The sequence below is a fragment of the Guillardia theta genome, assembly GCF_000315625.1.
Source record: "Guillardia theta CCMP2712 unplaced genomic scaffold GUITHscaffold_6, whole genome shotgun sequence".
NCBI lineage: Eukaryota > Cryptophyceae > Pyrenomonadales > Geminigeraceae > Guillardia > Guillardia theta.
Window position 1 is genome coordinate 438,111 of NW_005434668.1, and position 25,814 is coordinate 463,924.

A 25,814-nucleotide genomic window follows, 5' to 3' on the forward strand; every position below is an offset into this window, starting at 1 on the left:
AGAATGATGTGCATTGAGAATTATTTTTTTCCCCTGTCGTTGTAAAGGCAAAACGTTTTATTTCTACACTTTGATGACACGAAAAGGTAAGCACTTGCAAGCAGACCATACAAAAACAACAAGAAAGGGTTCCGTCTTGTTCGATCTCCATCTGATCACGGATTCTGCAATCTCGATACAAGTTGCTCGGTAATGTCACAATAACATACAAGGGTTCAATCAATCAAATCACTAGAGCTAGGCACGAACAACCATGTCACTGCTCTTCATCACTGCAAGGTCATACAGATGCTTCCCAAGTTGCTTCTCAATCTCTGTTGCTCCGCACTGTACAAGCCCTCTTGCCAGCTCCTTGTCTCCCCTCTCACTCATGAGCGACACGGCCGAAGAGGCTCCGAACATTCCATTCACCCCAAGGATGTCGTCGATGAACAGGGCCTCTTGTTTGGTGTCCTCAAGCTTCGCCATAGCTGATGACTTCACTGTCAACTTGCCAGAGCAGGTAGCGGCGTAAGCAAGCCAGTGGTGTATTCTGCTCGGAGGAGCATTGACGCTTGGAAACAAAGTCCCCACAACCTCCCCGTTAAATATTCTGGAGACGTTTGCGATGTTGCTGCCGTTGGCAATGATCGCACATGCACCCCCATCGGCTGCTGTCTTGGCAGCACTAATCTTCGACGCCATTCCGCCTCTCCCAAAAGAAGACTTGTTGCTGATGTTGACGTCGCTGTCTTGAGAAAACAAGCTAATCCTCTTGGCTCCCTGAATTTCCGGAGGTCTGGTGTAGACACCATCCACATCAGTCATGATGGCGACTGCGTTGGCTTGAACTCCCGCAGCAACAAGAGCAGACAGCATATCATTGTCGCTGAAGCATCTCTCCTTGTCCAACTCCTGGCAACCCGTGACGACGTCGTTCTCGTTGATAATGGGGATCATTCCCTGCTTCATGATCTTTTCGATGGTATCCGTCAGGTACGTGTACCGCTGAGGAGACGAGAAGTCTTGCTGTGTGAGGAGCACCTGAGCACACTCCATGCCTAGCGCCGAGCACATGGAGTAGTAGGTGCTCATCAGCATTTCTTGTCCCGTAGCCGCGCAAGCTTGTCGGTCGATGACGTTTGCGGGATCAGCTATCACATCCTTCTCCATTCCAAGGATGCATCGGCCGAGACCGACAGCCCCGCTGCTGACCAAGAGAACTTCTCGCCCTTGCTGCTTGAGGATCCTCAGCTGCTCGACAAGCCCGCCAATCTTTGAGAGGGACAGATGGCCATTGGGGTTGATGACGACGCTGCTGCCAACCTTGATCACGACACGGTTGGCTTTCTTGAGGTTTTCCCTTTTCTCGATCTCATTCACGTTCTTTGAGTTGGGAAAAGCGCTCAAGTGTGTGAGCAACCGACTATAGCCGGCAGTGCGGAGTGCGTTTTGACAAATGATCTTTCGCATCATTTTGCATGTATTTTCGTCGAATCGATGGCTGATGTGATATGAATGGTAGCAAAGCTCTCAGTGGCTGGTGTGTCAGACTCGTGACGAGACTCTTCTTCTTCTTCTTCTTCTTCTAATCCGTTTCCTCGCGTCCCACAAACGGGTGATCCAATCAGGTGGTAAGGTCCCTCCCCTCCCCTTTATCTCGTGCCAGCAGACTTATCCCGATCACGTTACCTCCACCCCCACCCCCACCTGTTTTTGTCCGTGTAAACAATGAATAACCCACCCCCAGAAGTACTCCCCCGATCCACAAACGCCCCCTACCCCACCCCATGAGTTTCAGTGATTCTGTTACACAAACACCCTACCCAGACCCAATACGACGATTCGAGTACCCTACCCTGAAGATCCATGTTGACTCTTACCGTTCCAAAAAGGCCACCCCTTACCCCTTTCACCCCACCACCAGATGGTTTATCCCACCCCTGCAGCCCAGGATATGGCTTCACCAATTCCGTTAGATGCTGACATGAAAGGGACTCATCACCCCACCCCTTCCCTTGATGTACCCACCCCTTCTACTGTTTCGACTTCCTTCCACCCCTACCCCCTGTCAACGAATGATAGCTTGCACATTCTTTTTTCCAAGCTGCAGCGTCCGTTATACCCGTGGAGAAGCTGGTACAAAATATAAAACTATTTATTGATTTCTCCGTACAGTTGCTTCACTGCTGGTAGAAAACTATGGTACACTTTATGGAAATGATCTTTCCTCAAAAGGCTAATATTGGGTGGAGGACGAGTCATGGTAGGAACTAAAATCTAAATTTAGCCTTCCAGTACCCTCGTGCCAGGTACATTGCACAGATAAATGATTTTAGAGGGTGGAAGGAAGGGGATCCAATGTACCCCAGCAAGCATTTGTTACATCTTTACTCAGCGCACAGTAAGATTTTATAACCTAAAACTCAGATCCTCGTCCCAGAATATCACTTTAAAAATAGTTTTATACCCCCGGTACGTGTTGCTGACGGAGAGTTGCGACCTCCACCCTTTATCCCTGCGATCGGCCCAATTCCTCGGGAAACTGGTGGGTAGTTACAGGGATGACTGGAGGTGGGGGTCCTTTCCGAGCCCTTGCGCTACTACACCGCCTCAGCACGAGCGACTGGTCGGCACAAAAACCCCATTCGAACAGATTCGAACGGACCACCCACCCCCCACCCCTACCACTGGAGATATCAGTCGACCACCCCTTGCAGCCCCTCCCTGTGACCTGCGCCGCTCAGATCGCAAGTGCTGATTCAGTGAGCATCGACCCTTTGGACCCCGTCCACCAGTGCACTTGCCGGTCGTATAAACTGGGCCCAGCCTCGGACCAGACTCTGAGAGGGGGGTGGGGTCATCCTTGAGAACGTTTACTACCGCTGACAAAGGCCCTACGCCCGCTTCACTCCATGGTCAAACAGTGGTCAATCAGGCAGGTCAAAGGTGGTCAACTGAGAGGTTGTGTTCCGAAGTTCCCAAGGAGTAGTGTGCATACCGAAGTACCCCTCGATTCAGGGATCCACTGGTAGGTTCAACAAAGGGGGCAGGGTAGGTCACCTGCAGTCAAACCGTGGTCAAAATCACCTGCAGGGAAGGGGAGGGGGGCCGCCAGTAAAGCGGTCATCACGGCTGCACGGGAGGTGCTAACGAGATACCGGACGTTGTTGAACGCTCATAATATTATGGATAAATACCACAATTATATCATAAACGGTACCTCGTCATCGATTTTGTATAATTCTATAACAGCCCTTGACGAGGAGGACGTGGCGGTTTCGTGGGTAATTATGTATAATTATATCAACATTATGTATAATATGATAACGATGCGAAACGATGTGTCTTTGATTCAATTCACCCGCGAATCGAGTACCCCTACCCCTCTTCTACCCCTAAAACCACGCCGATGTTACCCGTCAGGTCCCCCTTGCCCGCCCAGATAAAAAGAAGCACTTGATGGATCTGGAAGCAACCCACGCCGCCAAGTCAACCAGACCCTGCAGAAGCATCGAGGAGCAAAGAGCACACAACAGCCTCATACCAATAGGAAGAAGCTGACGCGGAGACTTCGTCAAGAACAGATACAACAGTATATTTCAAGCCTTACGTTTTCCCGACATGTTCTGGCAAAGGATTGTCGTAGCTAGACCGCTTGTGGCACAAGCCATCAACCGAAGGATGTTATCGTCTGCCTTGAGTCAAGCAACAGTGACCGCTACAAGGACAGAACTTCACAACTACCAACAAGCTTCCAAGCCCTCACTAGCGGCGAAGAACAAATCAAGTTCGGAATACGATCTCAGCTCAATCATCCCTCTCAAGTCTCGGAGTGAATATAAGGAGATTGTCCGCAAATACAACCAGAAGCGGTCTAAATAATAAAAGACTGACAGGCTGTATTGATTCGGAGCTGTGCATTAGGTGTATGTTCACCACGATCTTCTCGTAGTAGTTGAGCATATTGCAAATTCAGCCGGAATGTTATAGTATTTCATTGTGTCATAGTAGTTTGGCATATTGCAAATGCAGCCAGCAAGTTATGGTATGCTTTTATTGTGTAAATACAGAAGCAAAAAAACTACAAATCATATGTTTTCTTCTGCTTGGGTATCTTCAAATCAATCTATACCAGAGAAATTAGTCGGTTTGGGTGTGAAGGACATCTCACTTGTACCTCCCTTCCATGATCCGCTACGAACTTCGCATCCAAGAAGTTGAAATTATCATCGACATCATCGTTTTCCACCTGCACTCCGAGCTCTCCTACGATACGATTAGCCAACAAGTCTGTGTAGGTATCAATGAACCATATCCTTTATCACCATGTACGACAAATTTGATCTGCCATCATATCCAGTCAGGAACAGGCGATCAACAAGTCACGATACATCATATCTCTTTTTGCCATCGATCGATGAAATTTGCACAGTGGTTGGCATTGTAGCTTGAATATGCCCAAGCATCTAATCATAGTCAGCATTGCTGGGTGTCGGACTAAAGTGATGCCATCAACTTGCCTTGGTAGCCTCAGGGCTATTTCGCAGAATTTCCAATGCCTGCGAAATTCAGATGTCATGAACCTGCATCGCAAAAGCTTTCAGTAATGAAGGGGACCTTCTGCTGAATATCCTCGATCTCCTGGCCGACGTCCAAACCCAAATTTATCACCTTCCTGATGAGATACAGTCAGGCTCTTTCAACTCCTTCGCACTCGATTACCCTATGAACGGAAACATATTCGCAAAGCCTGAACTAGCATTGTTCGCAACACTGGAATCATTCCGAAACAGTTCTCCTGGGTGCGATTCCTCTGCCTTGCCCCGTGCCTTATTCCAATATTTCTGTTGAAAGAGCAAGGAAAGTAAGTGTTGCCATCATGTTGCGCAGAAGAAATGAAGTCTTACGCTGAACCACGGATTTCTCTGCAGAGTGCGAATGAATTCGGTACCTTTCAACTTTCTCCAGGCGAACCATCCTAGCTGAAAACATCAAGCGTCATCACCAGACGACCACAGCCAGTCCAGTGCCGCTCACAGCAGCAAGAGCGACGGTGCCAATTATGAAAGTTCCTGCTCCAGCCATCTCAACAAGGTCCACATCTCTATCAGGGCCTCACCTATCGTGACGATGACGCTGAAGAAGGAAATGACTGTGAGAATGATCAATCACCCACCCCTCAGACCGTATGGCTTTCACACACCGAATGCGACCAAGAGCACTCCACCCGCTAGCTTCCACAGCTGATCCTTCCAAGAAGGAGGGGGGCCGTAGTGAAAATGGCGCGGCCGGAAAACTCCGCGGCCTGGCAGCCTCTGCTGTCCACTTGGCACAACTCGTGCTGTGCCAGTGATCGTTCCCTTGGTTGCAGCAGCATCCCCGTAACTCCTTTTCGATGTCGTATTGCTCACTCTGGCTGACAAGCTGTTGCAGGAGTTGGTCGTTTGCAATAATGCTCGGCTGCCATAGCTTGTGCCCCAGGAGACTTTACTCGCTGCTCCGCACAAACATCTGCCATACCTTACGTCAGTTAGGGGAAACTTTCTATGTCAACAAACAGACCTGATCTTGAGCTGGGTGCTCATTATAGAGTATGGAGAACCTATCACGTTCTGAATCCATGAAACCCCGCGACTCACATGCCAAGAAGGATCCTGATGTTGAATGTTCATTGTCCTGGGATTGAAACTCAAATACAATGGACTCCGCACATTTCCGCCCTTGGGCTTCATCGAGGCCTCGGCCTGCGGTGAGCTACTGCTGCCTCGAGTCGCATGCCTTGCACACCCACGCGCCACCATCGCCGCGCGTTCCGCCCATCGCGCTAACACCCCAGCCCTCGTTGCCATGCTGCTGCTCCAAGAAGGCGTCAGGCCAAGCCCATTCAGGAAGTGCAATGCCGTTAACAAAACGTAACCGTTATTCTAGATCGCCCCGATGCCCTACTCAGGGGGTACTCATATAAAAGGGGTACATTTGCTGTCTTTGGAGGGGTACTCAGAATTACATGGGGGGTGGAGTGGGGCTAGTGGATAGGGCTAATACCAGGGGATCATTTGTGGTGAGTTGTATGGGTGGGGGTAGAGGGCGAGGCGGACCCAGACAGGTGCGAACATGCGGAGAGGAGAGGCAGGAGAGGGGGAGGAGATGGGAAAGGGAGAGGGGGGAGACAGGGGGAAGACAGGGATAAAGTGATGGAGGGAACCGAATATGATGGTGGAATATGCATTTGCTGATGAACAGCAGGGGATGCAGGCAGCACATTGCTGAGCAGGGCAGGAAGGGTCATGCATACAGACAGTTGAGGGAAGATCAGGAGAGGGCAGGGAGCAGGGAGCATGCAAATGACTGGAATGTAGGAAGAATGCAGTAGAGTATTCAAGAATAGATAGATGGCAAGATGAAATGCCCTGGGCAAGCATGCCCAGTGGCATATGACGATGATTTTCGCTGAATGGCTGCTACGTCAAATGAGTATCAAGAGGTGGCTTAGCAAGGAACCAGTTTGCAGCTGTCAGCTTCTTTTCTGGTGTTTTGATTAATTTTTGGCAAAGAGAACATGCTCGACCATCCAGCTTCCCCCCTTTCCTCTTTGCTGACATAGAACAGTCATGATGCATTGGAAACTTACTCTGTTCTTTGCAGGATACGGCCGGAGGACAACGACGTTCTGATCGAACGCGCTAGGATGGAGCTCTTTCCCATTCAATCTTTGACGGACCAGTACGACTTCTCGCCACCTTCCCTTCCACTCTGTGCCGATCCTGCTTGTGTCTTCATCCTGACTTATCTTTCCCCTGGATTCCCTTTTCCAATGAGCGATGTTTGCTGGCATCCACGCCCCCCGTTCCTGTTCCTTTTTTTCCTCTTTCCCACGATCAGCTGATGGTAGAATCCTCCAGGTATCTTGCGGATCTAGATGGGCTCGATGATAGCGCAGGAGAGGAGGAGGTGGCGGCCGATGGAAACTCAGAGGAGGAGATGGACCAGGACAAGGAGTTCGACGAGGACGCGGCTGAGATGGATGCCACCAAGGAGCTGTCGGCGCTTACGAGGCTGTATGGAAGGTGCTCCTTGCTGCTCCTTGCTGCTCCATGACGAGAGCTGGTTCGCAGCGAGAACCTGAGGCAGCACATGGAGAGAATCAAGCAGAGTTTGAATCGCTCGACGCCAGCCCCCTACACGCCAGAGTACCGAGAGGTGAGTCGTGCAAGGCGCTCGAGCAAGTTGTTTGACTGGTGCTGTCAGGACTACGAGCTCGTCTGCAAGAGCAATGAGATTGTGTAAGAGAGCTTAGTGTTTTCCGAAAGCTGTTGGGACGCTTACCGTGGCTTTGTAGTTATGAGCTCGAGCAGGAGACTTTTGCACTGACCACATACATCCGTCAAGGTGATGACGTATCATGCTACTCAGTTATCTACTTGTCCACGGAGACTGTTTGCAGAGGGTGTTTTGACTTGGATGTTTGACCTTATCGCTGAGTTTTTTGTGTGTTGCCATTGGAGGGCTAACTTGCATCGCAGGGTACGCAATCAGATTCCCTGAGCTCGAAGCCCTCATACAGAACAATCTGGTGCACTTGCTCGCACTGTCCGTGGACATCTTGACGTGAGACTGCGCAACAGGATTATGTCCGTACGGTGTACAAGTTGGGAAACATCCCAGGAGGTGACGCTACGCAAGTCGACCTGTCAGGAGTCCTTCCAAGGTCAGTGCACCAGCAAGCAGAGGAGGAGGAGGCAAGAGACCTGGAGGAGGGAGATTAGGAAGGGGGAGGAGAGCTGGGGGCTCAAAGGAGGAGGAGAAAGGGTTTGACTTGGTCGTTGTATAGTGCCACAATCATGGTTGTCACTGTCACCGCAACGACGACCTCAGGAAAGGAGCTTCCTCAGGATCAGCTGGAAAAGGTCAGGCAGAGCGTCTTGGGCTGTTCTTCACCCCTGAGCTCCTGTACAGGTCATGACGGCCTGCGAGCAAACCTTGAAGCTGGAGGAGAACAGACTGGTAATTGAGAGAAGAGAAGCTAGCAAGAGGAAGCGAAGTGTGGGAAATTGTATGGGAGGGTGTACATGGCGTAGAGTAGAGATGGATCAGTGAAATGATTATGACGAGAATCACTAACTTGCTCTTTGCAGGAAATTTTGGACTTTATAGAGTCTCGCATGAACATTCTTGCACCTAATCTGACGATCATCGTGGTATCTCTTCCTCCTCTCTCCCATTCCCCAACCTCCTCCTCCTCTACCACCAACTCTTCTCGACTTGAGCATGCGGGCCAGGGCTCGAAGGTCGCCGCCACCATGATGGCCATGGCTGGAGGACTGCAGGTGAAACGCGATCTCGGGATGGGAGGTGGACGAGGAGGAGGACTGACGAGCAGGACGCAGGAGCTCTCCCGAATGCCTTCCTGCAATATCCGCATCATGGGAGCGAAGCGAAAGGTTCAGAACGGAATGTCGACAGCTGCACTTGGAGTCAGAGGAGGCATCATTGTTCAGAGCCCCCTCGTGTTGAACAGGTCTTCCCCTCCTCCTCCTCCTCCACCACCACCACCACCACCACTACCACCACCACCATCTCCTCTTCCTCTTCCTCTCCACTTCGACACTTTCTGTTCCCATATCATAGTCCTACTGTTTGCATCCCCCGTCCCTTCTCCTTGTTGTAATCTTCTCCTCTTACTCCTCCACCTTCACTTCCACCTCTCCTTTCTGCCCCTTGAATACCCGCAGTTCATTCTTTCTTACCTGCTGTGCAGCCCCCAAGAATTCCGTGAGAAAGCAGTGAAGCTGGTAAGCTCCTGCAGCTCCTTTTCCATCCTTCCCCCGTCCCCTTGCTTCTCCATCCCTCTCAACCTCGACACCACCACCACCCCTCCCCTCCTCGTCACCACCACCCCTCCTTCTTCCTGAGTTACTCTTCTCATTCTCTGCCACCAGATCAGCGCCAAGTGCGCGCTTGCAGCTCGAGTTGACGCTTCCATCGAGTCTCCGTCCGGCGAAGTCGGAAAGAAGTAAGAGGAGAGGAGTGGTCAGACGAGAGGGAAGGGGAGGAGAGGGAAGGGGAAGGGAGGGAAGGGGAGGAGAGAGGAAAGGAGAGGAGAGAGGAGAGGAGAGGAGAGAGGAGCAGGAGCAGGAAGCATGTAGCATTCTGCCATCGTCCTGACGGATTTGCAGGCTCAAGGATCAGATTGAAGAATCGCTCGCAAAGGTCGCTGAGCCTCCTCCTCAGAAGCGCCACAAGGTCGACGGGAGCGAGGGAGGGGAACGGGAGGACGACTGACGCGCGGGACAGGCTCTCCCTGTGCCAGACGAGAAGCCCAAGAAGAGACGAGGAGGGAAGCGAGCCAGGGCGATCAAGGAGAAGTATGCTACTACAGAGCTGATGAAGCAGGTGAGAGGAGGAGGGCGGAGGCCGACCCGGCTGACGTTGTGTGGAAGGCCAATCGCATGCAGTTTGGAGTGCAGGAGGAAGAAGTTTTTGGAGGAACAGACGAGACGATGGTAGAGACTTTTTCTGAGCGTTCATCCACCTTGTCCTCCTCCATCTTCCGCTGCGCTCCTCCTTCTCTCCCTTTCGCCCTCCCTTGTCTCATCCTTCCCTTCCTCCTGACCTCACTCTCATCAAGGGACTCGGATCGCTCGGAAAGTTGGCGCACAGCGGGAAGCTGAGGATACAGAAGAAGGAGGTGGGAAGAGAGGGAGAGAGGAGAGGGAGATGACCGGGGAGTTGCAGGTCAAGCTTCTCAATCAGAAGGCGAGGGAGAGGAACGGGTTGACGTCGGCAGTCAAGGGTCAAACCCACGGCCTCGTCTCTTCCGTAGTCATGAACTCCACCACTGGTACGGGAGGGATGCGCGGAAGAGGAGCGGGGGCAGGAGCAGGAGCAGAGAAAGTGGAAGGAGCAGAGACGGGGGTTGAAGAAAGAAGGAAGAGGATAGGAAGGGTAGGAGGAAGCGACATGCTCTGATTTCTGGCTTACAGGCATGGTGTTCCAAGCCATGGCGAGCGATGGCACAGGAACTGTCACTCCGTTGGCCTCTAGCAAGGTCCTTGCCGCTCTCATCCTCACTGCCCTTCCTCCTCTTGTTTCCCATCCCCGTCCGCCCACATGCACTCATGCTCTTGACTCCCCTCCCTCCCTCCCTCCCTCCCTCCCTCCCTCCTTCCCTCCCTCCCTCCCTCCCTCCCTCCCTCCCTCCCTCCTTTCTTATCCTCCCCCCTCCCTCCTTCCTCCTCTGACGCTCCTCAGGCCTTCATGAACAAGGCGGCGAGCAAATACTTCGAGGGTCAAGACTTCTTCAAGAAGTCCGGCAAGGACGACAAGGAGCTCATGCCGCCCCCGCTACCAAAGAAGAAATGAAGAGACAGCAGGCTGAGGGAGGGGGAGGAGGAGGAGGAAGAGGAGGAGGGTGGAAATAGTTGGTTACATGCTCCCGTCCTCCAACAAGAATGCCGTAACATTACTTAAGTTTCATTCCTTATTCTCCTCCTCATTTCTTTCCCCATCCTCAGTTTCGTCCTCCCCCTCCTTCTCTTCCTCATTCTTCCATCCCCCCCCCTCCGTGTTCCCTGTCTCCTCCCCTTCCTCCTCCTCCCGTCTTCCCTTCTCCTCCTCCTCCTGTCTTCCCTTCTCCTCTTCCTTCCTGCCGGCTTTCCGCATCTGCACCTGATCGAGCTGGACATGGACAGTCCCGATGCTCGGGTTGCTGAACTTGACGCGGATCTTGGACGAGCGGGAGCTGTAGGAGTCCAGTAGCCCCTCGTACCACTTGCCGTCCTCGAAGAGGATGCTGACTCTCTCGCCCCGCGCGAACTCTTCTCCTCTATGCCGGAACAGACTCCTCTCCTCCTCCTTAGCGGTCAACGACGCCTTCATCTCCCTGCTCAGACTCTCGGAGAACCACTGCTGCATCCTCGACTCCAGCGACAACGATAAGTCTGCCGACTCGCCGCTCGTCTCCAGCGCGTCCTCGATCAGGGAGAGAAACTGCTGGTTCTGCTCCTTGAGCAGCTGCTGGGATAGCAGGAGACTCTCCGAAGAGAAGGCCAGGCCTCCTCCTCCTCCGCCTCCGCCTCCTCCTCTGTGACCCAGAGAGCTGCTAGCTTGAGGGCCCAGCCAGGCGTTGGCTGACACGGGACGTTGCCCTGCAAAGTGCTGGGAGATGTGCATGGAGCAGACGCCTCCGAGCGACTGAGAGCAGAGCTCGCAAGCGGCTCCTCTGCTCTGGTTGTGCTTCATGGGCTTCAGTACCACAAAGAGAACGCCCGAGTTGCTCAGCCCCAGGGTCTCTGCCGTGAGCATGTCGTCGTCAAGGTACTTGCCCCGGTACAGGAACCTCTGGTAGTCCACTGGCGTCCCTTCTGCACTCGCTACCCGCTGCTTCAGCGACCTGATCGTCTCCTGCGGGTCCACGTGGAGCTTCAGCTCCAGCCCTCGTCTCCTCGTGTCCGCTGCTGTGTAGACCTTCACCGTCAGCCCCTCCTCCTTGTGCTGCTGCTGCTGCTGCTGCTGCAAGAGCTGGCTCCGCTCCTGCCGCAGCGACCCTTCCCAGTGCACCGCAAGGTGCCGCACGCAGGTCCCTCCGAGGGAGGAGAAGCATTCAGGGCAGCCGTAGGTCTTGGGCACGTGCTTCCTTGCCTCGGACACCAGCGACGTCCGGCGGTCGAGGTTGGAGAGCAACTTGGGCTTGAGCCGCTTGAGCACTTTCTTCTTCGCCTCCCCTTGCTGCCGGTGGCTGCTTCCCTCCTCCAAGATGGTCGGAGTGGTTGCGACGTCGCTGCTGAACGATGGCGCATGGTTGGGTTTGATGCTCAGGACGATCCGCTTCCGTGACGTGGGAGTGGTTGAAGGATGTAGGGACTCAGGAACCCTGCGGTCGAGCTGGTAGGAAGGGGAGAGGGACAGCAGGTCGCTGAGCTCCAGCTGGTCCTTGTTTGCGTAGTAACCCTGCATTGAACTTCCTGACAGGTCCGGGGGACGAGGCTGTTTCCTGCCCTTGCTCTCCCTCTCTTCTCCCAGCTTCTTCCCTTCCGACGGCACCCTCGACGCCTCACTCAACGCATACCCATCGTTGGAAGAGCTCTCCTGTTGTCTGCTCCTCCTCGAACGCGTCTTCTTAGGAGCTCGCTTCCCTCTGCGGACTTGGATCCGCCTTCACATCCTGCAGGCTCCGGTGTCGTCCTCTCTTTGCCCTTGGACTGCTTCTTCCTCGCTCGTTTGCTGCCCCACGTCTTTCTCTCGATCCTCCCCATCACCTCTTTCTGCAGCGCGCGTCCCAGGTACGCCTGCATCAGCTGCTGATGCTTCATCTCATACAAACTTCTGCCTGACCGCTTCCATAAGGGGCTCCAGCACACAAAAAACTCCTCACCTTCGTCCTCCTGCTTGCGCAAACTCCAGAAGTACTTTAGCCCTCTCGTCTCCTCAAAGTCCAAGGGAACGTTGTAACTCTAGGGCAGACAGGGTCAGGCAGGCAGGGCAGGGCTCACTACTGCTATACCATGTCCCTTCCTTGCAGCTTCGCCATGGAGGACTTGGGTCGCTCGCCTCGGCTCTGCTGCATCGAAAGCTCTTCATATCCCCTCCACAAGCTCTCGTCCTGTCCAGGAAACCTGCACGCGCATCCGATCAGAGGGTGCAAGCTCGTGCGAGTCTCGAGGCTTGCCTGACTGACGCTTCTCCATACACGTCGATGGCACGCCTGGGATATTCAGGTCTCCTCCCCTGCTGCCTGGCGGGCGGCTGCTCACTTGCTGCCCTCTTGTCAGACATCTCGTGCGAAAACTTCATGAGATGCTGCCGAATGTCACGGGCAGGCCTGATGGAGGGAGTGAGAGAGCGAAGAGCAGAAGGGAAAAGAGAAATGTGCTTCGGCGACTAGAAGGCAAGGGAGGGTAAGATGCGGGGGAGCGGAGGAGCATGGAGGTGGTAGAGGAGAGACGAGCAGACAGAGGAGAGGAAGAGGAGGAAAGCTCACTCACAAATTGCACAGCTCTCTGAACTCATCGCTGATAGCGCGCTGAGGAGACGGTCCGTCATTGAACCCCGCCATGGTCGACGACTCAGTGAGCTCAAGCTGCTCCCAGCCGCGTGTCAGCCGTCCGGTCCTTGCTCAGCTACCGCTACTGGGCATGCGATGCAGCCAGTGAGGGCCTCCTCTGCTTCCCGTGCCCTTTCAACTGGAGACGCCTGTCCTAGCTGACCAGTGGTACGGTTCTTGTCGCTGCGATGATTTTCACTAAGCTGATGAGGGTCGTTGCTGATTAGAGTTGACGAGAGGGTGTAGGAGAGAAGCTTGTAGGGCAGACAATCTCGTTACAGACGTCTGCTGATCGCAGTAGCTTGCTATTGCTTGTAACGGTTCTCAGGCTAATTCGTTGATGATGTTTTAGCGCATGCCAGCTTCAGAAACTTGTACCGATCTTCGATCTGCTTGCTAGCTACCTGCTCGTTTCTGTCTTTCTTTACTCGTCTCCTCCTCCTTCCTCCTGCTCTGCTGCCGCTGCTCCCCTCACGCGCCCTTCTCGCTCCAACGGCTGCGGCGAGCCTGCCATTTCTACCGGCCTAAGTGTTGCAACCGATTCAATTCATGCTAAATCGAAAACAATCAGATTGACAAGAAATTGAATCGATTAAATTCAGATATTGTGATCATAGAGGTAGGGTACCAGTAGCGGCTATTCACGACTTTCGTATGGTGGGGTACCTAGTTGGTAATTGGTGGGTAGTCAAGTGAATCACGGGGTGGGTAGGACAGGAATGGGTGATCAAAAGTGCTGGGGTAGGTGGGTGGCTGTAGGTGGGTGGGGTGGATAGGAGAATGGGGATGAGGGGCATCGGTGCCTGTTCATAACCGGCATGGGAATGAGGAAATGGGGTTTCATGGGCTGGCGGCCCTGGCGGCTGCCATGATGCTGGTGGGAGGATGGAGTAGGACGAGATTTCATGCTGCAGATCCTGTCGCTGCACTCTCCTCATTCCCTGATCCTATGTCTGGAAGGAAGTCTGAGTTCGAACGAGGTCAGTTGCTGGCCAGGGACGCTGGTTACCTCCCTCCTACCCCACAGCAGGAGCCGGATGCAACTGTGACTTCACAGGCAAGAAGACAAGATTTCTTGCAGACCTTCTCTAGGAGCAAGAGGTTTCAGGCGAGAAAGCCTTCTGATCTGGTCGAGATGGCGATCAATGACATTCAAAAGGAGCATGAAAAGCGCATGTCTAGGTTGCTGAAGGATGACATGGACAACGCTGCTAAGCAGTATGCAGACATGATGACCAAAGAGATATCAACACAGAATGCGTATGTTAGATCCCGCAGGCGTGCGTTGCAGCTGGCCAGACAAAAGGAAAAGGCTCGCGAGAAAGCAAAGGCTGCCAAGGACCCTAATGCAAACTGGCTTTCATTGTTTTAAATTTTGTCCCAACCTCGCTCCGAAGTAGATGATAGGCTACCTCAGCGCATGGATTATCACTCAGAAGTTTTTCTCTTTCCTTCTTTATTTTTTTAAGGGACTTTTGTACACAATTAAAACTACATATTCCAAATACAAACAAACGATGTTGCAAGAAACATCTTGAAGAGTTCAACATATTTCTCAAGTCCCTTGATTTCCTTGTATATTCCTGAGCTTGCTGATCTGCTGAGATCGATTCTCCTTGTTTGCAAGGATCACTTTATTTGCCTGTGCTTTGAGGCTGATTGCATTTTTGCATCGGCTGAAAATGTTTTGATGTTCCTTGTCAACGATTTGCGAGGGGTTGTTGCCTTTTTCAGAGTTTCATCCACCTTCTGAGAACTCCTCTGACTTGCCTCTCGCGCTTGGCTGAGCTTGAATGGAATCGCAGTCGTCAGCGGCTTGAGGCTTTTCTTGATCATAAATGGAGAGGGCGGCTTGTACCCGGTTCTGCTGGGGCTCTTGACTCCAAGTTGAGGAGGTTTCGAAGCGGTGGAGCTAGCCTTGGTTTCTGTCACCGAGCTCTTGCGATTGACCTTCACGGTCGTCTTTGAAACATCAGCAGCCTTGGAACTGGCGATCGAGCGCATCTTCTCAAACTGCCGCTGATGAATCCTGTCGAAGTCTTTCACCGCGGGGTGCTTGGCCTTGACCGCCTGGCTCTCTCCTGGGAGATTCTTCTCCTTTCCTCCCGAGATAGTCGTAGATACAGTTGTCTTGGCCGCTGCTCGAGATTTGACCTCTGGTTGCGAAGTCCGGCGCCTCTTGCTGCTGCGCTCATCGACTGACTCGTCTGCCTTCCTTTTCTGCGAGGAATGACGTGGTTTCAGGCACTGGGACCTCGAGCTTGACTCGCGATGCTTGGATATGGAAGGCGACAGCTTACTCTTCTTGCCGGATGGAACTCCATTCGCAACCAACTCCTTGCTGCTATGTGACTTGCGATTAACTTCAGAAGCTCGCGGGGCAGCTTCAGCGAATTTCTCACTCTTGCGCGGGGTCTGGACCTGGCGTTTACCTGTACCAGGAGTTCGCACAGAGGATCTCCTAGGAGTTCGCGCAGAGGATCTCCTAGATTTGGGAGACGAGGCAGACTGCTGCCCTGCGGACGGCGATGCTGAAGAGACTTGAGAGTTGGCGGATGCTGCATCAATGGCAGCCTGGTCATCTTGATTGGAGACATTGTCCAGGAGACCGGAGCTGGTCAGTGCCGAGAGGATGTCTTCGCTCTTCATGTTCGCTTTGATTCCATGCTTCTTTGCTAGCGCTTGCAGCTCACGCCGACTCAAACCTGCCATGCTAGCTCTTCCTGGATCTGGTGATCAGACCTGGTGGGGTTATCTACGAGGGGGTGGGGTGTACACATTTTGTTTTGGACCGGGTGTCTGAATAGCACAAATAGTCTTAAAGTACCGGGTACATTTAAAATATACTTTCTTAACAAGGGTGGGGTTATTCGAATCAAGGGGTCCATCTGTCAGACTATGGCGTGCGGAACTTTTGAATTCAAATCATCGAGTAAACAATTAGCTATTTTCAACTTGTCCGCCGCGCGCAACTTCTGCCGCGTGCCACGATGCCAGTCCGATCACGCCCCGGGCCCGGCCCGCCGCGGCGGCCGCGGGCCCCGGGTGACGGCAGTGATGCCGTCACGGGGGCCGGGTGACCGGCGGCGTACCGTACCGGCGGCGGCGCGGGGCCGCGATCATGGACCGGTCGCGGCGCCGGCCCTCCGAGCCTCCGGAGCCTCCGACTGGCATCCTTGCAGTACCGGGGCCGGGGTAAGCCGCGCCCGGGCCCGAGGGGGCAGCGCCACCGCCCGAGGGCCTGCCAGGGTGGGCCACAGCCGGGCTGGGCAGTCACGCCGCAGCCTCCGCCCTCCCCCCCCCCCCCCGGCCCCCCGGCCCGCCCTCCCGGCTCCCCCCCGCCGGGCCGCCGGGGGGCGGCCCAGTGTGACTACTCACTCAAGGCTTTCAATCTATTATGGCAGTACGGTAGCGACCGCGGCCCGATCCGTCCGGCGATCATCGCGGCGGCCCGGCAGCGCCCACTGAGATGAGTGCTCAACCAAGTTAGCTCCTATAACAATTTAAATCTCAAATAGATCATTGGAAACAGAATCTTGTTCTTTAATTTCAAGTTTATTGAATTATTATATTGAAATATTCAAATGATTTCGAGTTGGGATCTCGAAGGGTGGCAAGGAGGGAAAAGGGTACGGAGCTAAAACAAGGGGTAGGGGCAGGAAGAGGGTAAACCATATAGGCCAAAGACTGTCGAAATCATAAGAAAGACTCTATCAAAAAACGGTATACATCGCCACTACTGCAGTAATGAAGAGGAGTGGATTTTCCATCCAGTGGGGTGGGGTGCACGCCGGCCAGGGTGGTGGGGTGGGAGCGGTAGGAGAGGCGACGATGAAGCGGACAGCGGAGAAGACGCTGACGCAGGACAACTGGCAGGAGGAGGAAGGAGAGGAAGGAGAAGAAGGACAGGTATGCTACCGCTCCCTCCTCCTCCTCCCCTCCCCTTCACTGCTCTCTTCCGACCTCACCTCATCCTTGAACCTGAACAGCTCGCCCTGCCCCGCCTCGCGGTATCCCGTGCTGCAGTATCCTGGTCCCCTGTTCCTCCTCGCTGACACCCCCACCTCGGCCCTTCTCCCTCTTGTGTTTATGTACTTGCTGTGCATGCTCGCCACACCCATTTCACTCCTTGATGCGAGAGGGGAGGACGCGCTGGGTGGGGTCAAGGGGAGCGCGTGCAACGCGGTCGTTGGATCTTGAGGAGGAAGGAGAATTCGGTATCATGCATGGGAGAAGAATTCTGATGGGAATCTTCGAGAGATGACTGCCCATCTAGTATGAGCATGGGATGAGGGGAGAAACATACGATTGCCACAAGATGGGCGGGGATGAAATGCCGACCTTGTTGAAGCCATATTTTTCTGAAACCTTATTGAACAGGAGGCTGGAGAGTTCAAGCAAGCAGCTCCCGAGGAGCTTGCCAAGAGGAGAATAGTCAAAGCTAGGAGATCCGCCAACGGACCAGCAGTGCCTGATGCTGTCGCGGATAAAGTTGAGGAGGCGAAACCTGTTGCTAACTTCTCCTGGACGACCCCAGGTACTGATGAGCTTCTTCCTTTCGCATGTCACTGAGATTGCTGAAACAGCTGCGGACAAGCCAGCAGAGGACAACAAGAAGAGTGAAGAGGTTGCCAATGAGAAGGAGGCGAAGGAGAATGGTGTGAAACCCACTGAGCAAAATGGTGAGAAAAGCAGCGAGAAGTCAGAGGAAAAAGGAGAGGCTGGAAAGGATGACTCTAAGGAGAAAGACGGAGAAAAGAAGGAGGGAGCAGGATCCCAGGAAGGAGGCGAGAAGAAGTCCCTGTTCAACTTCTCTGGTGGATTTTCCTTCGGGTCGGGCTCGGGGGGATCGAGCAAACCGTTCTCCTTCTCGGCAGGGTCGGGAACAGGGTCTGGATTCTCGTTCGGAACTTCTTCTGCGTTTTCCTCCGGCTTCACGTTCGGAACGGGAACAAAGATGGAGTCTTTTGCCAGCGTTGGAAGTCAAGGGTGGACGAGCAAGCAGAAGAAGGAGGAAGGAGAGGATGGCGAAGACGGAGAAGGCGGAGGAGAGGAGGACGCGCAGGCAGAGGTTGCTGTGAAGAAGTCGGACGCGATTGTCCAGCTCGACCTGGTGGAGACTTGCACAGGAGAGGAGGACGAGACGTGCGTGTTCCAAGTGCGAGCGAAGCTGTTCACGCTGATGACGCAGCCCAAGGAGAAGCCGTCGGAGGGGAAGGAGGGCAGCCCGAAGGAGGCGGAGAACAACGCTCCTTCTTGGACTGTGATGGGGATCGGCGATCTGAAGATCAACGTTCCCAAGGAGGGCGAGACGGACAAGTCGAAGAGGCCGAGGATCATCATGAGGCGGCAAAAGACTTTCCAGCTGTGCCTTAACACGTACCTGTTTGAGAACATGGTGTGCGATAAGGCTGGGCCCAAGGAGGTCCGATTTACGGTGAGTGGGGAGAGAGGAGGGGTGGAGCGCTGATCGGGGGACGTGGCGATGAGAGGATGGGAAGGATGCGATGAAGTGAAGGATGAAGTTCGGTTCAGAGTGTTGATGGGGGGAGGTTGGGGGGCGAGGATGAGGAGGAGTCAGAGGAGAAGGTGAAGAAGAAGGAGGTGGAGGTGAAGGAGGAGGAGGTGGTGGTGATGGTGAAGGAGGAGGAGGTGGTGGTGAAGGAGGAGGAGGATGAGGAGGAGGACTCGCTTGACTAGATATGCAGGGCATGAAGATTGACTCGGAGAAGGATCTAGCGACCTACCTAGTGCGCGTGAAGGAGGAGGAGGATGCAGACAAACTAATATCTCTAGTCCACAAGCACAAGTCTCACGGGAAGGAGTAGCTGTAGCTTCGTGAATAAATTCCTGTTACACTGCATCTCCTCCTCCTCCTCCTCTCCTCTTCCACTCCTCCTCCTCCTCCTCTCCCTCCTCCTCCCTCACGGCGGGATGTACATGCTGCTGGAGGCGTTGTGCTCCCTCGAGATGGTCCAGCCCGAGAGATGAGGGGAGAGGGACTCGTTGGCAGAGATCTGCGACATGATGAGACGACAAGGAAGGGGAGGGAAGGAGGAGGACGTGTAGCAATGGCTCCTGCTCTTCCTGCATGCTCGCCTGTGCGTGCTTGACCATGGCGACCTGTTGGTATATGAGAGGAGGAGGACGCAAGTGCTGCTACCTGCGAGACATTGGCGAAGGCCGCTTCGAGCTCTCTGAAACCCCATGGTGAAATGGAGAGAAAAGACGTAGACGTGGAGGGTGAAGGAGAGGAGAGGAGAGGAGAGGAGAGGAGAGGAGAGGAGAGGAGAGGAGAGGAGAGGAGAGGAGAGGAGAGGAGAAGAGAGGGGAGGGGAGGGGAGGGGAGGGGAGGAGAGGAGAGGAGAGGAGAGGAGGATAGAGAGCAATGAGAGGATGGAAACAAGAGGGGAGGCAGATTGAGGTACGAGGGGGTGAGCGAGGAAGGAGGAAGAGGAGCGGGTAGGAAAAGTAGAGATGAGCATGATCAGGGGAGAGGATCATCCTACCTGTAATGACGTTGAAGGAGATTGAAGTCTTGTTGCTGTTCGACATGATCAGAGGATGGTGGCGAAACAGAGGAGAGTGGAGGAGGTGGAGTTCAATGATGGATACAAGGGAAGGGAGGAAGAGGGCGACAGCGCGAACTAGGGGACAAACGAAGGGAGGAGAGGAGGTGGAGAAAGTGGGGGGAGGGGGGAGGGAGGAGGAAGAGGTGGTGGCGGGGTGTTGGTAGTGGAGGAGGAGGGGAAAGAGGAGGAGGAACGATGGAAGGGTTGAGGGACACAGGAGGATGAGAGAATTTCCACGTCACCAGCTGCCGGGCGTTGTGGTGGAGGAGGACGAGCTCCGCCTTCTTTTCTTCCACGCACTTGCCAGCTGAGCAGCAGATGCCGTCGATGATCGCGAGGCTGCACATCATCTCCTCCATCCTCTCTGCCTGCGGCACCACAGGGAATCTCATCCTCCTCCCCTGACGCGCAGGATCTCTTCCTACCTGCTGGTCCTCAAGGTGATGTGGAGGATGCTGCGGGCGACTCCTCCCTTCCTCTCTCACGTCTTGCGCTACTCGTTCTTGTGGTTGTGGAAGCACTGCTGGCAGGCGTTCTTCCCGCCTTCTCTGTTCCTGCCTGTTCCCTTCCCCTTCCTCGATTCCGTAATGCTTCTCCCTCTCCCTCTCCCTCTCCCTCTCCCTCTCCCTCTCCCTCTCCCTCTCCCTCTCCCTCTCCCTGTCTTGCTCCCTCTCCCTGTCTTGCTCCTCCTCCCCTATTTTCTGCCTGTCTCTCAGGTTGGACTCCCCTCGACTATTTCTATTCCTCTCCTCAACCTTCATCTCCACAGGCTCTGTCTGTGTTTCCTGCCAACTTGTGAGCAGCAAAGACTCGACCCCTCCACGTGCTCACTCGATCAGCAACAGCAGACAGCAACTGACATCGATCGAGGTCCTGTCCGCGTCTTGTCGCCGCCTGTTTCTCAAGAGCTCCATTGGCAGGAGATGTCGGATGCTGGGTAGGCGCCAGGTGAGCTGCGGACTGGCAGCAGGCAGGTGGTACCCTAGCAAGGATGGGGGAGCTCTTGAGAGAGGTTTGCAGCTGAGAGGTTTCGATGATCGCGTGTGTGAGTGTTTGCCCGACCAGCTGGAGAGAACGAACATCACGAATAAAGTTGCCGTTGTCAGCAGCAGCAGCAGCAGCAGCAGCAGCAGTCAAGGTGAAATGGACTTGATCGTCGTCATCACGTCAACATCTTTGTTGCGGACATCATCATCGTTATCATCATCACGAGCACCACCACCACCACCACCACCACCACCACCATCGTTGTCATCATCATCATTGACAAAACAAGCACAAGCACAAGCACAAGCACAAGCACAAGCACAAGCACAAGCACAAGCACAAGCACAAGCACAAGAATTCTCACTTTTGTTAGTTGAGAGAACTCCCGTAAGCAATCGCGGAGGATTGATTTCTGTCGATCAGTTTCATCACAGATTTCATATCTCGTCGCAATCAACCTCAGAGTTGGGGTCGCTTGTCTCCTCCTTGGTATTCTTCTGAGATGAAGGTCAACCTCATTCAGACGCTAATCCTCCTCTCCTCCTCTCCCTTTCCCTTCCCTCCTCTCCTCTCCGCCTCCCGTCCTCCCGTCCTCCCTCCTCCTCCTCCTCGTCTTCCTCCTCGCCCTTCCTCCCTCCTCCTCCTCCCTCCTCCTCCTCCTCCTCCTCCTCCTCCTCCCTTCATGTCTCTTACCTCAACTTGATTCGCTAGCAGCTCCTGAAACAGCTCAAACATCTTCCGCCGCTCTGCTTCCATCGCCTCCTCCGCCTCCTCCCTCTGCTCCTGCATCCTCCTCCTCTCCCTCTCCCACTCGCTTTTGACCTCAATCAGCTCCCCTCCCTTCCCGTCCTCATCAGCAGAGCACAGCAGATTTCAGCCGGCACCTGAATCGCCAGCTCCCTTCGTGCCGCTTGCAGCAGGTTGAAGACTCGCTGAAGTGAGCCATTAGAGAGGGAAGAATGTGGAGACTCTGAGGGGGGAGGGGGAGGGGCGTTGAGGGAGAAGAGGAGAAGTGGGAAGGAGCGGGAGAGGAGCACGGGAGGAGGTAGGAGAGGGAGAGGAGGGGAAAGGAGGAAGTAGGGAAAGGAAGAGGCAGGAGCGAGAGAAAGAGGAAGGGGGAAGGAGAAGAAAGGAAGGATGGGGAGAAGGAGGCAGACGACCACTCTTACCTCCTTCTCTCTCTCAATCTCTTCCCTCATGTCCGCGACGCGGTTGGACATGTCAAGTCTCCTGGAGCACGAGAGCGACTCAGGGCAAGAGGAGCAGCTTCCCGTCGGGGGAAGGAGGACAAGGGCAGGCAGGCAAGAGGGAGGGACAAGCAGGAGCAAGAGCCGAACATCTTCTCGAAGGCAACGGCTGCTTCCAGGTTGCACCTCCTTGAGATCTCAAGTTTCTTCACCTGCACGCCACGAGGAACAAACTTAACATGAGTAATGGAGAGATCGTTCAGCTGTCTCTCTCTCCCTCGCTCGCTTCCTCCTCCTCCTCCCTCCTCCTCTTCACCTCGTTGTAGAGCTCGACCACAGCTCTCTCCTTTGACTCAGGCAGCAGAACCAGAAATTCCTTCATCTTCCCCCTCAGATCCTGTCGGAGCTACGATGACAAGTCAGTGATCCCCTCGCCCTCTTTGACCTTCACCTCCTCGGTCAACTTCCTCTCGTTGTGCAGCTCCACTGTCAGGCGGGCTACCTCAGTCTCCAGCTCCCCCTTGCTGATCTGAAGCTTCTTGAGCAGATGAAGCAGCTCATGCTGCCTCGCTTCCAGCACGCCGTATCCCTCCTCCTCCTCCTCCTCCTCCTCCTCCTCCCCTTTCGCCTCCTGCATATCTGACCGCTCCTCGTTCCCCGCTGCTGCTTGTTCAGAGAAGGTCTCCGACAGCCTTCTGCGCCATCCCTCTCGCTCATGCTGAGCCTCCTGCTTGACATACGACAGCAGGTCTGTGTACTTGTTGTCCTCAGACTCCTGTATTGGGGACTTGAACATCCTTGAACACAACCTGAGATTCACTTGCAAGCGATTCGAGTCAACATGGACATCAAGACTATGCAAGCTCAGCTCCGAGTGCCTGCGCGAGTTACCATCAGTCTGTGTATCACAGGTTCATCTCCCAATGTATAACAGCCTTGCCTGAATGTGCTAACTCAACGCCGCTTTGCGGACTTCAGCGCCTGCCTGCCTGCCTGCCTGCCTGCCTGCCTGCCTGCCTGCCTGCCTGCCTGCCTGCCTGCCTGCCTGCCTGCCTGCCTGCCTGCCTGCCTGCCTGCCTGCCTGCCTGCCTCTCGCTTCCCTTCTCCTCCCTTCCCTCCCTTCCGCTTCACTGTTAGGACCCGCAGCATCATTGAAAGCATTTCATTGCCATCTTTCAAAACTTTGAAAGGAAGGGATACCACCCCTCATTTTGATAATTAATTTGGGGGTGTCGGATCTGGGTAGCACTGTGATGTGGGAGTGAGCGGGGACGAGGGCTTGCCGCACGTGAAAGATGATGGCGAGGAAAAGGAGGAAAGCAAAGACAGGAAGTGGAGGAGGGAGAGAGGATAGGGTGAAGGGAGAGGAGAGGAGAGGAGAGGAGAGGAGAGGAGAGGAGAGGAGAGGAGAGGAGAGGGAAGAAGAGGAGAAACGAATGGGAGGGAAAGGGAGGAGCAGAGTAGAACAGAGCAAAGCATTGGGTGAGTGTAGGGCAATTTGCATGCAAGTCAGCAGAGGACAGCAAAGGAAGTGCATGTGTTGATTTCTCTTTCGTTGCCTCGTTTCTTAGGCCATTTCTGTTTGCAGGCAGAATATTTCCTTGCAAGCTTCGTTGGTTGATTGTTTTTGGTCCCGCTCGTCGTAGTTTGCGTCGAGCCGTAGGAGATGGCCTGAGAAAGCACCTGCCTTGCTCCTACTTCCATCGCTCTGCGACACCACTTCCGCTAAACATGGACAAGACCGAAGACACGAACAAGGATCAGGAGCAGCAGGGGCTGGCGACGCTCAAGGAGGGCAAGGCGGAGGTGCTGCACAAGCCGGGAGAAGCCTTCTACAACCCGGCCCAAGTGCAGAATCGAGACCTGTCGATAGCCGTGCTGAGGGAGTTCTTCAAGCTGAGAGACGAAGAGGCTGCGAGCAAGAAGAAGGATGGCAAGGAGGAGGAGAAGCATCAGAGGAGGGTGCTCGAGGGGCTCTCAGCCACGGGTCTGCGAGCCATCCGGTACGCCAAGGAGATCGAAGGGCTGACGGAGGTTGTCGCCAACGACTTCAGCGCTGCTGCTGTGGAGTCCATCGATAGGAACGTCAAGCACAACAAGGTGGAAGAGATCGTGAAGGCCTCGCACGCAGATGCCAGCCTGCTGATGCACAAGGCGAAGCAGGTCGAGAAGGACAAGTTCGACGTCGTTGACCTCGACCCCTACGGCTCTGCCACTCCCTTCCTGGACGCGGCGGTGCAGGCGGTCAACGAGGGAGGGCTGCTAGCAGTCACATGCACTGACCTCGCTGTTCTCTGCGGGAACCACTCGGAAGCATGCTTCGCCAAGTACGGCTGCACGTCGTTGCGAGGGAAACACTGCCACGAGCTTGCCATCCGCATCGTCCTCTCCTCCATTGAGTCGCATGCCAACCGCTACAAGCGGCACATCGTCCCCCTCCTTGGTGTCTACATGGACTTCTACGTGCGCGTCTTCGTGCGCGTCTACACCTCTGCGTCCGCCGTCAAGTGGAGTGCGAGCAAGCAGTCGATGGTCTTCCAGTGCACGGGCTGCGGGGCATACCACCTGCAGCCGCTGGGGAAGGTGGTGGAGCGAGGGAACAGCATCAAGTTCCTCCCCAGCCTTGGCCCACCTGTCGGCGAGCTCTGCGAGCTTTGCGGGTACAAGCACCAGCTGGGGGGGCCGATGTGGAGCCAACCTTACTTCCAGCCCGAGTTCGTGGGAAGGGTCCGAGCCCAGCTGTGGGGCGACCAGGCGGGCTTCGCGTCGTACAAGAGAGTTTGCGGGCTGCTGACGGCGCTGGAGGAGGAGCTGGTGGACCAGCCGCTCTTCTACGACCTGAGCGTGCTGGCGAGCCTGCTCAACGTCGTGTGCCCCTCCAACGCAGCCTTCGCCGCGCCGCTGCTCAAGGCCGGGTACCGCCTGTCGCACTCGCACACCTCGCCCATGGCCATGAAGACGGACGCGCCGGTGGAGGCGCTGTGGGACATCATGAGGGGGTGGGTGAAGGATCACCCGGTGAAGAAGCTCAAGGAGGGCAGCCCGGGGTTTCGCCTCCTCCAGCAGGAGAGCAAGCACATCGTCGACCCCGACTTCACCGTCACTGCCGAGCAGAGGAAAGAGGACAAGGCGAGCAGGTCGACGCCCAAGTACATGCCGAACCCAACGCCTGACTGGGGCCGAAGCAGCGGGCGGCCGGGTACGCGCACGGGCAGGACAACTCGCTGGTGAAGAAGAGAGAGAGGAAGCAAGGGAAGAACGCGGAGAGGTGAATACAGACTTCCTTCTGACCCCTCCCTCCCTCCTCCTGCCTCCTCCCCTCCCTCCCTCCTCCTGCCTCCTCCCCTCCCTCCCTCCTCCCCTCCCTCCCCCATCCCATCTTGACCCTTACTCCTCCTTCCTCTTTTTCCTTCTCCCTGATCTCCCGCATGTCCTCTCGTGTGCTCACATGATCGGCAGAAAACGCAAGAGGGAGGAGGGCAAGGATGAGCAGGAGAATGAAGCGACGGAAGAAACGAAGGAGGAGGAGGAAGAGAAAGCTGCTGTAGGCGCGTAGGTGAGGGATCAGAGTAACAGCAACGAAGAGGAGGAGGAGGGTATGAGCAGTCTGTCCGTCACTTTTCAGCTTCGCTGCTGCTTGTCCCTGCTGAGAGTTTTGTGGAGCACGGGGAGCAAGACGGGCGGAAGCATCTCTAGCAACATGATTGTAATAAAACACATCTCTGATATGGGTAATACAAGACATCTCTGAATGGAGTATGAGAAAAAGCTGTTTGAGTTGGCTCGTCCTTGAGCAGAAAAGTGCGATCAGGACGCGGACAGGGAGGGGAGAGGAAATCCTTCTATACTAATCCCTCTCCTCTCCCCTCCTCCTCTCTCCTCTTCTCCTCTCTCCTCTCCACTTCCAAGTCCTCCCTTGCTCCCTCTACCGTCTGGTCCTCTCGCTTCCTTCCCCTCCCTCTCACTTCCCTGCGATCTCAAACTTCTCTGAATGCACCACGAGCGAGTTCTCCAACCCATCCTGATGGCAGCAATGAATGTCAG

General features: G+C 54.7%; 10 protein-coding genes across 10 annotated transcripts; 5 read left to right on the forward strand and 5 right to left on the reverse strand.

Moving 5' to 3' along the window:
- Positions 1-41: 41 nt before the first annotated feature.
- On the reverse strand, positions 42-1,635 carry GUITHDRAFT_150356 (hypothetical protein). The gene has a single exon (XM_005840184.1). The coding sequence runs from the start codon at positions 1,453-1,455 to the stop codon at positions 238-240; it is 1,218 nt and encodes a 405-aa protein (XP_005840241.1). The 5' UTR covers positions 1,456-1,635; the 3' UTR covers positions 42-237.
- Positions 1,636-3,470: 1,835 nt separating this feature from the next.
- On the forward strand, positions 3,471-4,067 carry GUITHDRAFT_150357 (hypothetical protein). Its single transcript, XM_005840185.1, has one exon. It carries the CDS (start codon positions 3,604-3,606, stop codon positions 3,862-3,864), a length of 261 nt encoding a protein of 86 aa, XP_005840242.1. The 5' UTR covers positions 3,471-3,603; the 3' UTR covers positions 3,865-4,067.
- Positions 4,068-4,772: 705 nt separating this feature from the next.
- GUITHDRAFT_160990 (hypothetical protein) lies at positions 4,773-5,831 on the reverse strand (the record flags this gene model as incomplete). Its single annotated transcript, XM_005840186.1, has 8 exons — positions 4,773-4,826; positions 4,890-4,964; positions 5,020-5,054; positions 5,102-5,134; positions 5,186-5,493; positions 5,545-5,584; positions 5,622-5,658; positions 5,694-5,831. Coding segments are annotated over 8 exons (720 nt in total), but the record flags the coding sequence as incomplete, so codon positions are not given.
- A 1,036-nt stretch (positions 5,832-6,867) lies between these two features.
- GUITHDRAFT_100970 (hypothetical protein) lies at positions 6,868-10,344 on the forward strand (the record flags this gene model as incomplete). The annotated part of the gene is made up of 20 exons (XM_005840187.1): positions 6,868-7,049; positions 7,098-7,182; positions 7,231-7,265; positions 7,322-7,371; positions 7,506-7,555; positions 7,608-7,690; positions 7,814-7,889; positions 7,939-7,986; positions 8,118-8,180; positions 8,262-8,309; positions 8,370-8,500; positions 8,741-8,774; positions 8,922-8,995; positions 9,159-9,225; positions 9,277-9,375; positions 9,423-9,485; positions 9,611-9,670; positions 9,718-9,775; positions 9,966-10,030; positions 10,234-10,344. The coding sequence occupies 20 exons, from the start codon at positions 6,868-6,870 to the stop codon at positions 10,342-10,344; spliced, it is 1,482 nt and encodes a 493-aa protein (XP_005840244.1).
- Positions 10,345-10,440: 96 nt separating this feature from the next.
- GUITHDRAFT_150359 (hypothetical protein) lies at positions 10,441-11,157 on the reverse strand. Its single transcript, XM_005840188.1, has one exon. The coding sequence runs from the start codon at positions 10,894-10,896 to the stop codon at positions 10,456-10,458; it is 441 nt and encodes a 146-aa protein (XP_005840245.1). The 5' UTR covers positions 10,897-11,157; the 3' UTR covers positions 10,441-10,455.
- A 2,676-nt stretch (positions 11,158-13,833) lies between these two features.
- Positions 13,834-14,529, forward strand: GUITHDRAFT_150360 (hypothetical protein). The gene has a single exon (XM_005840189.1). It carries the CDS (start codon positions 13,857-13,859, stop codon positions 14,394-14,396), a length of 540 nt encoding a protein of 179 aa, XP_005840246.1. The 5' UTR covers positions 13,834-13,856; the 3' UTR covers positions 14,397-14,529.
- Positions 14,530-14,653: 124 nt separating this feature from the next.
- On the reverse strand, positions 14,654-15,736 carry GUITHDRAFT_133013 (hypothetical protein; the record flags this gene model as incomplete). Its single annotated transcript, XM_005840190.1, has 1 exon — positions 14,654-15,736. The coding sequence occupies one exon, from the start codon at positions 15,734-15,736 to the stop codon at positions 14,654-14,656; it is 1,083 nt and encodes a 360-aa protein (XP_005840247.1).
- A 1,119-nt stretch (positions 15,737-16,855) lies between these two features.
- NUP50 (Nup50, nuclear pore complex component) lies at positions 16,856-18,852 on the forward strand (the record flags this gene model as incomplete). The annotated part of the gene is made up of 5 exons (XM_005840191.1): positions 16,856-16,933; positions 17,405-17,561; positions 17,611-18,461; positions 18,560-18,682; positions 18,733-18,852. 5 exons carry the CDS (start codon positions 16,856-16,858, stop codon positions 18,850-18,852), a joined length of 1,329 nt encoding a protein of 442 aa, XP_005840248.1.
- Positions 18,853-21,020: 2,168 nt separating this feature from the next.
- On the reverse strand, positions 21,021-22,566 carry GUITHDRAFT_133015 (hypothetical protein; the record flags this gene model as incomplete). The annotated part of the gene is made up of 7 exons (XM_005840192.1): positions 21,021-21,080; positions 21,277-21,423; positions 21,468-21,515; positions 21,753-21,813; positions 21,957-21,982; positions 22,087-22,176; positions 22,222-22,566. The coding sequence occupies 7 exons, from the start codon at positions 22,564-22,566 to the stop codon at positions 21,021-21,023; spliced, it is 777 nt and encodes a 258-aa protein (XP_005840249.1).
- Positions 22,567-23,555: 989 nt separating this feature from the next.
- GUITHDRAFT_40201 (hypothetical protein) lies at positions 23,556-24,950 on the forward strand (the record flags this gene model as incomplete). The annotated part of the gene is made up of 1 exon (XM_005840193.1): positions 23,556-24,950. A coding segment is annotated over one exon (1,395 nt), but the record flags the coding sequence as incomplete, so codon positions are not given.
- Between the last annotated feature and the right edge of the window lie 864 nt (positions 24,951-25,814).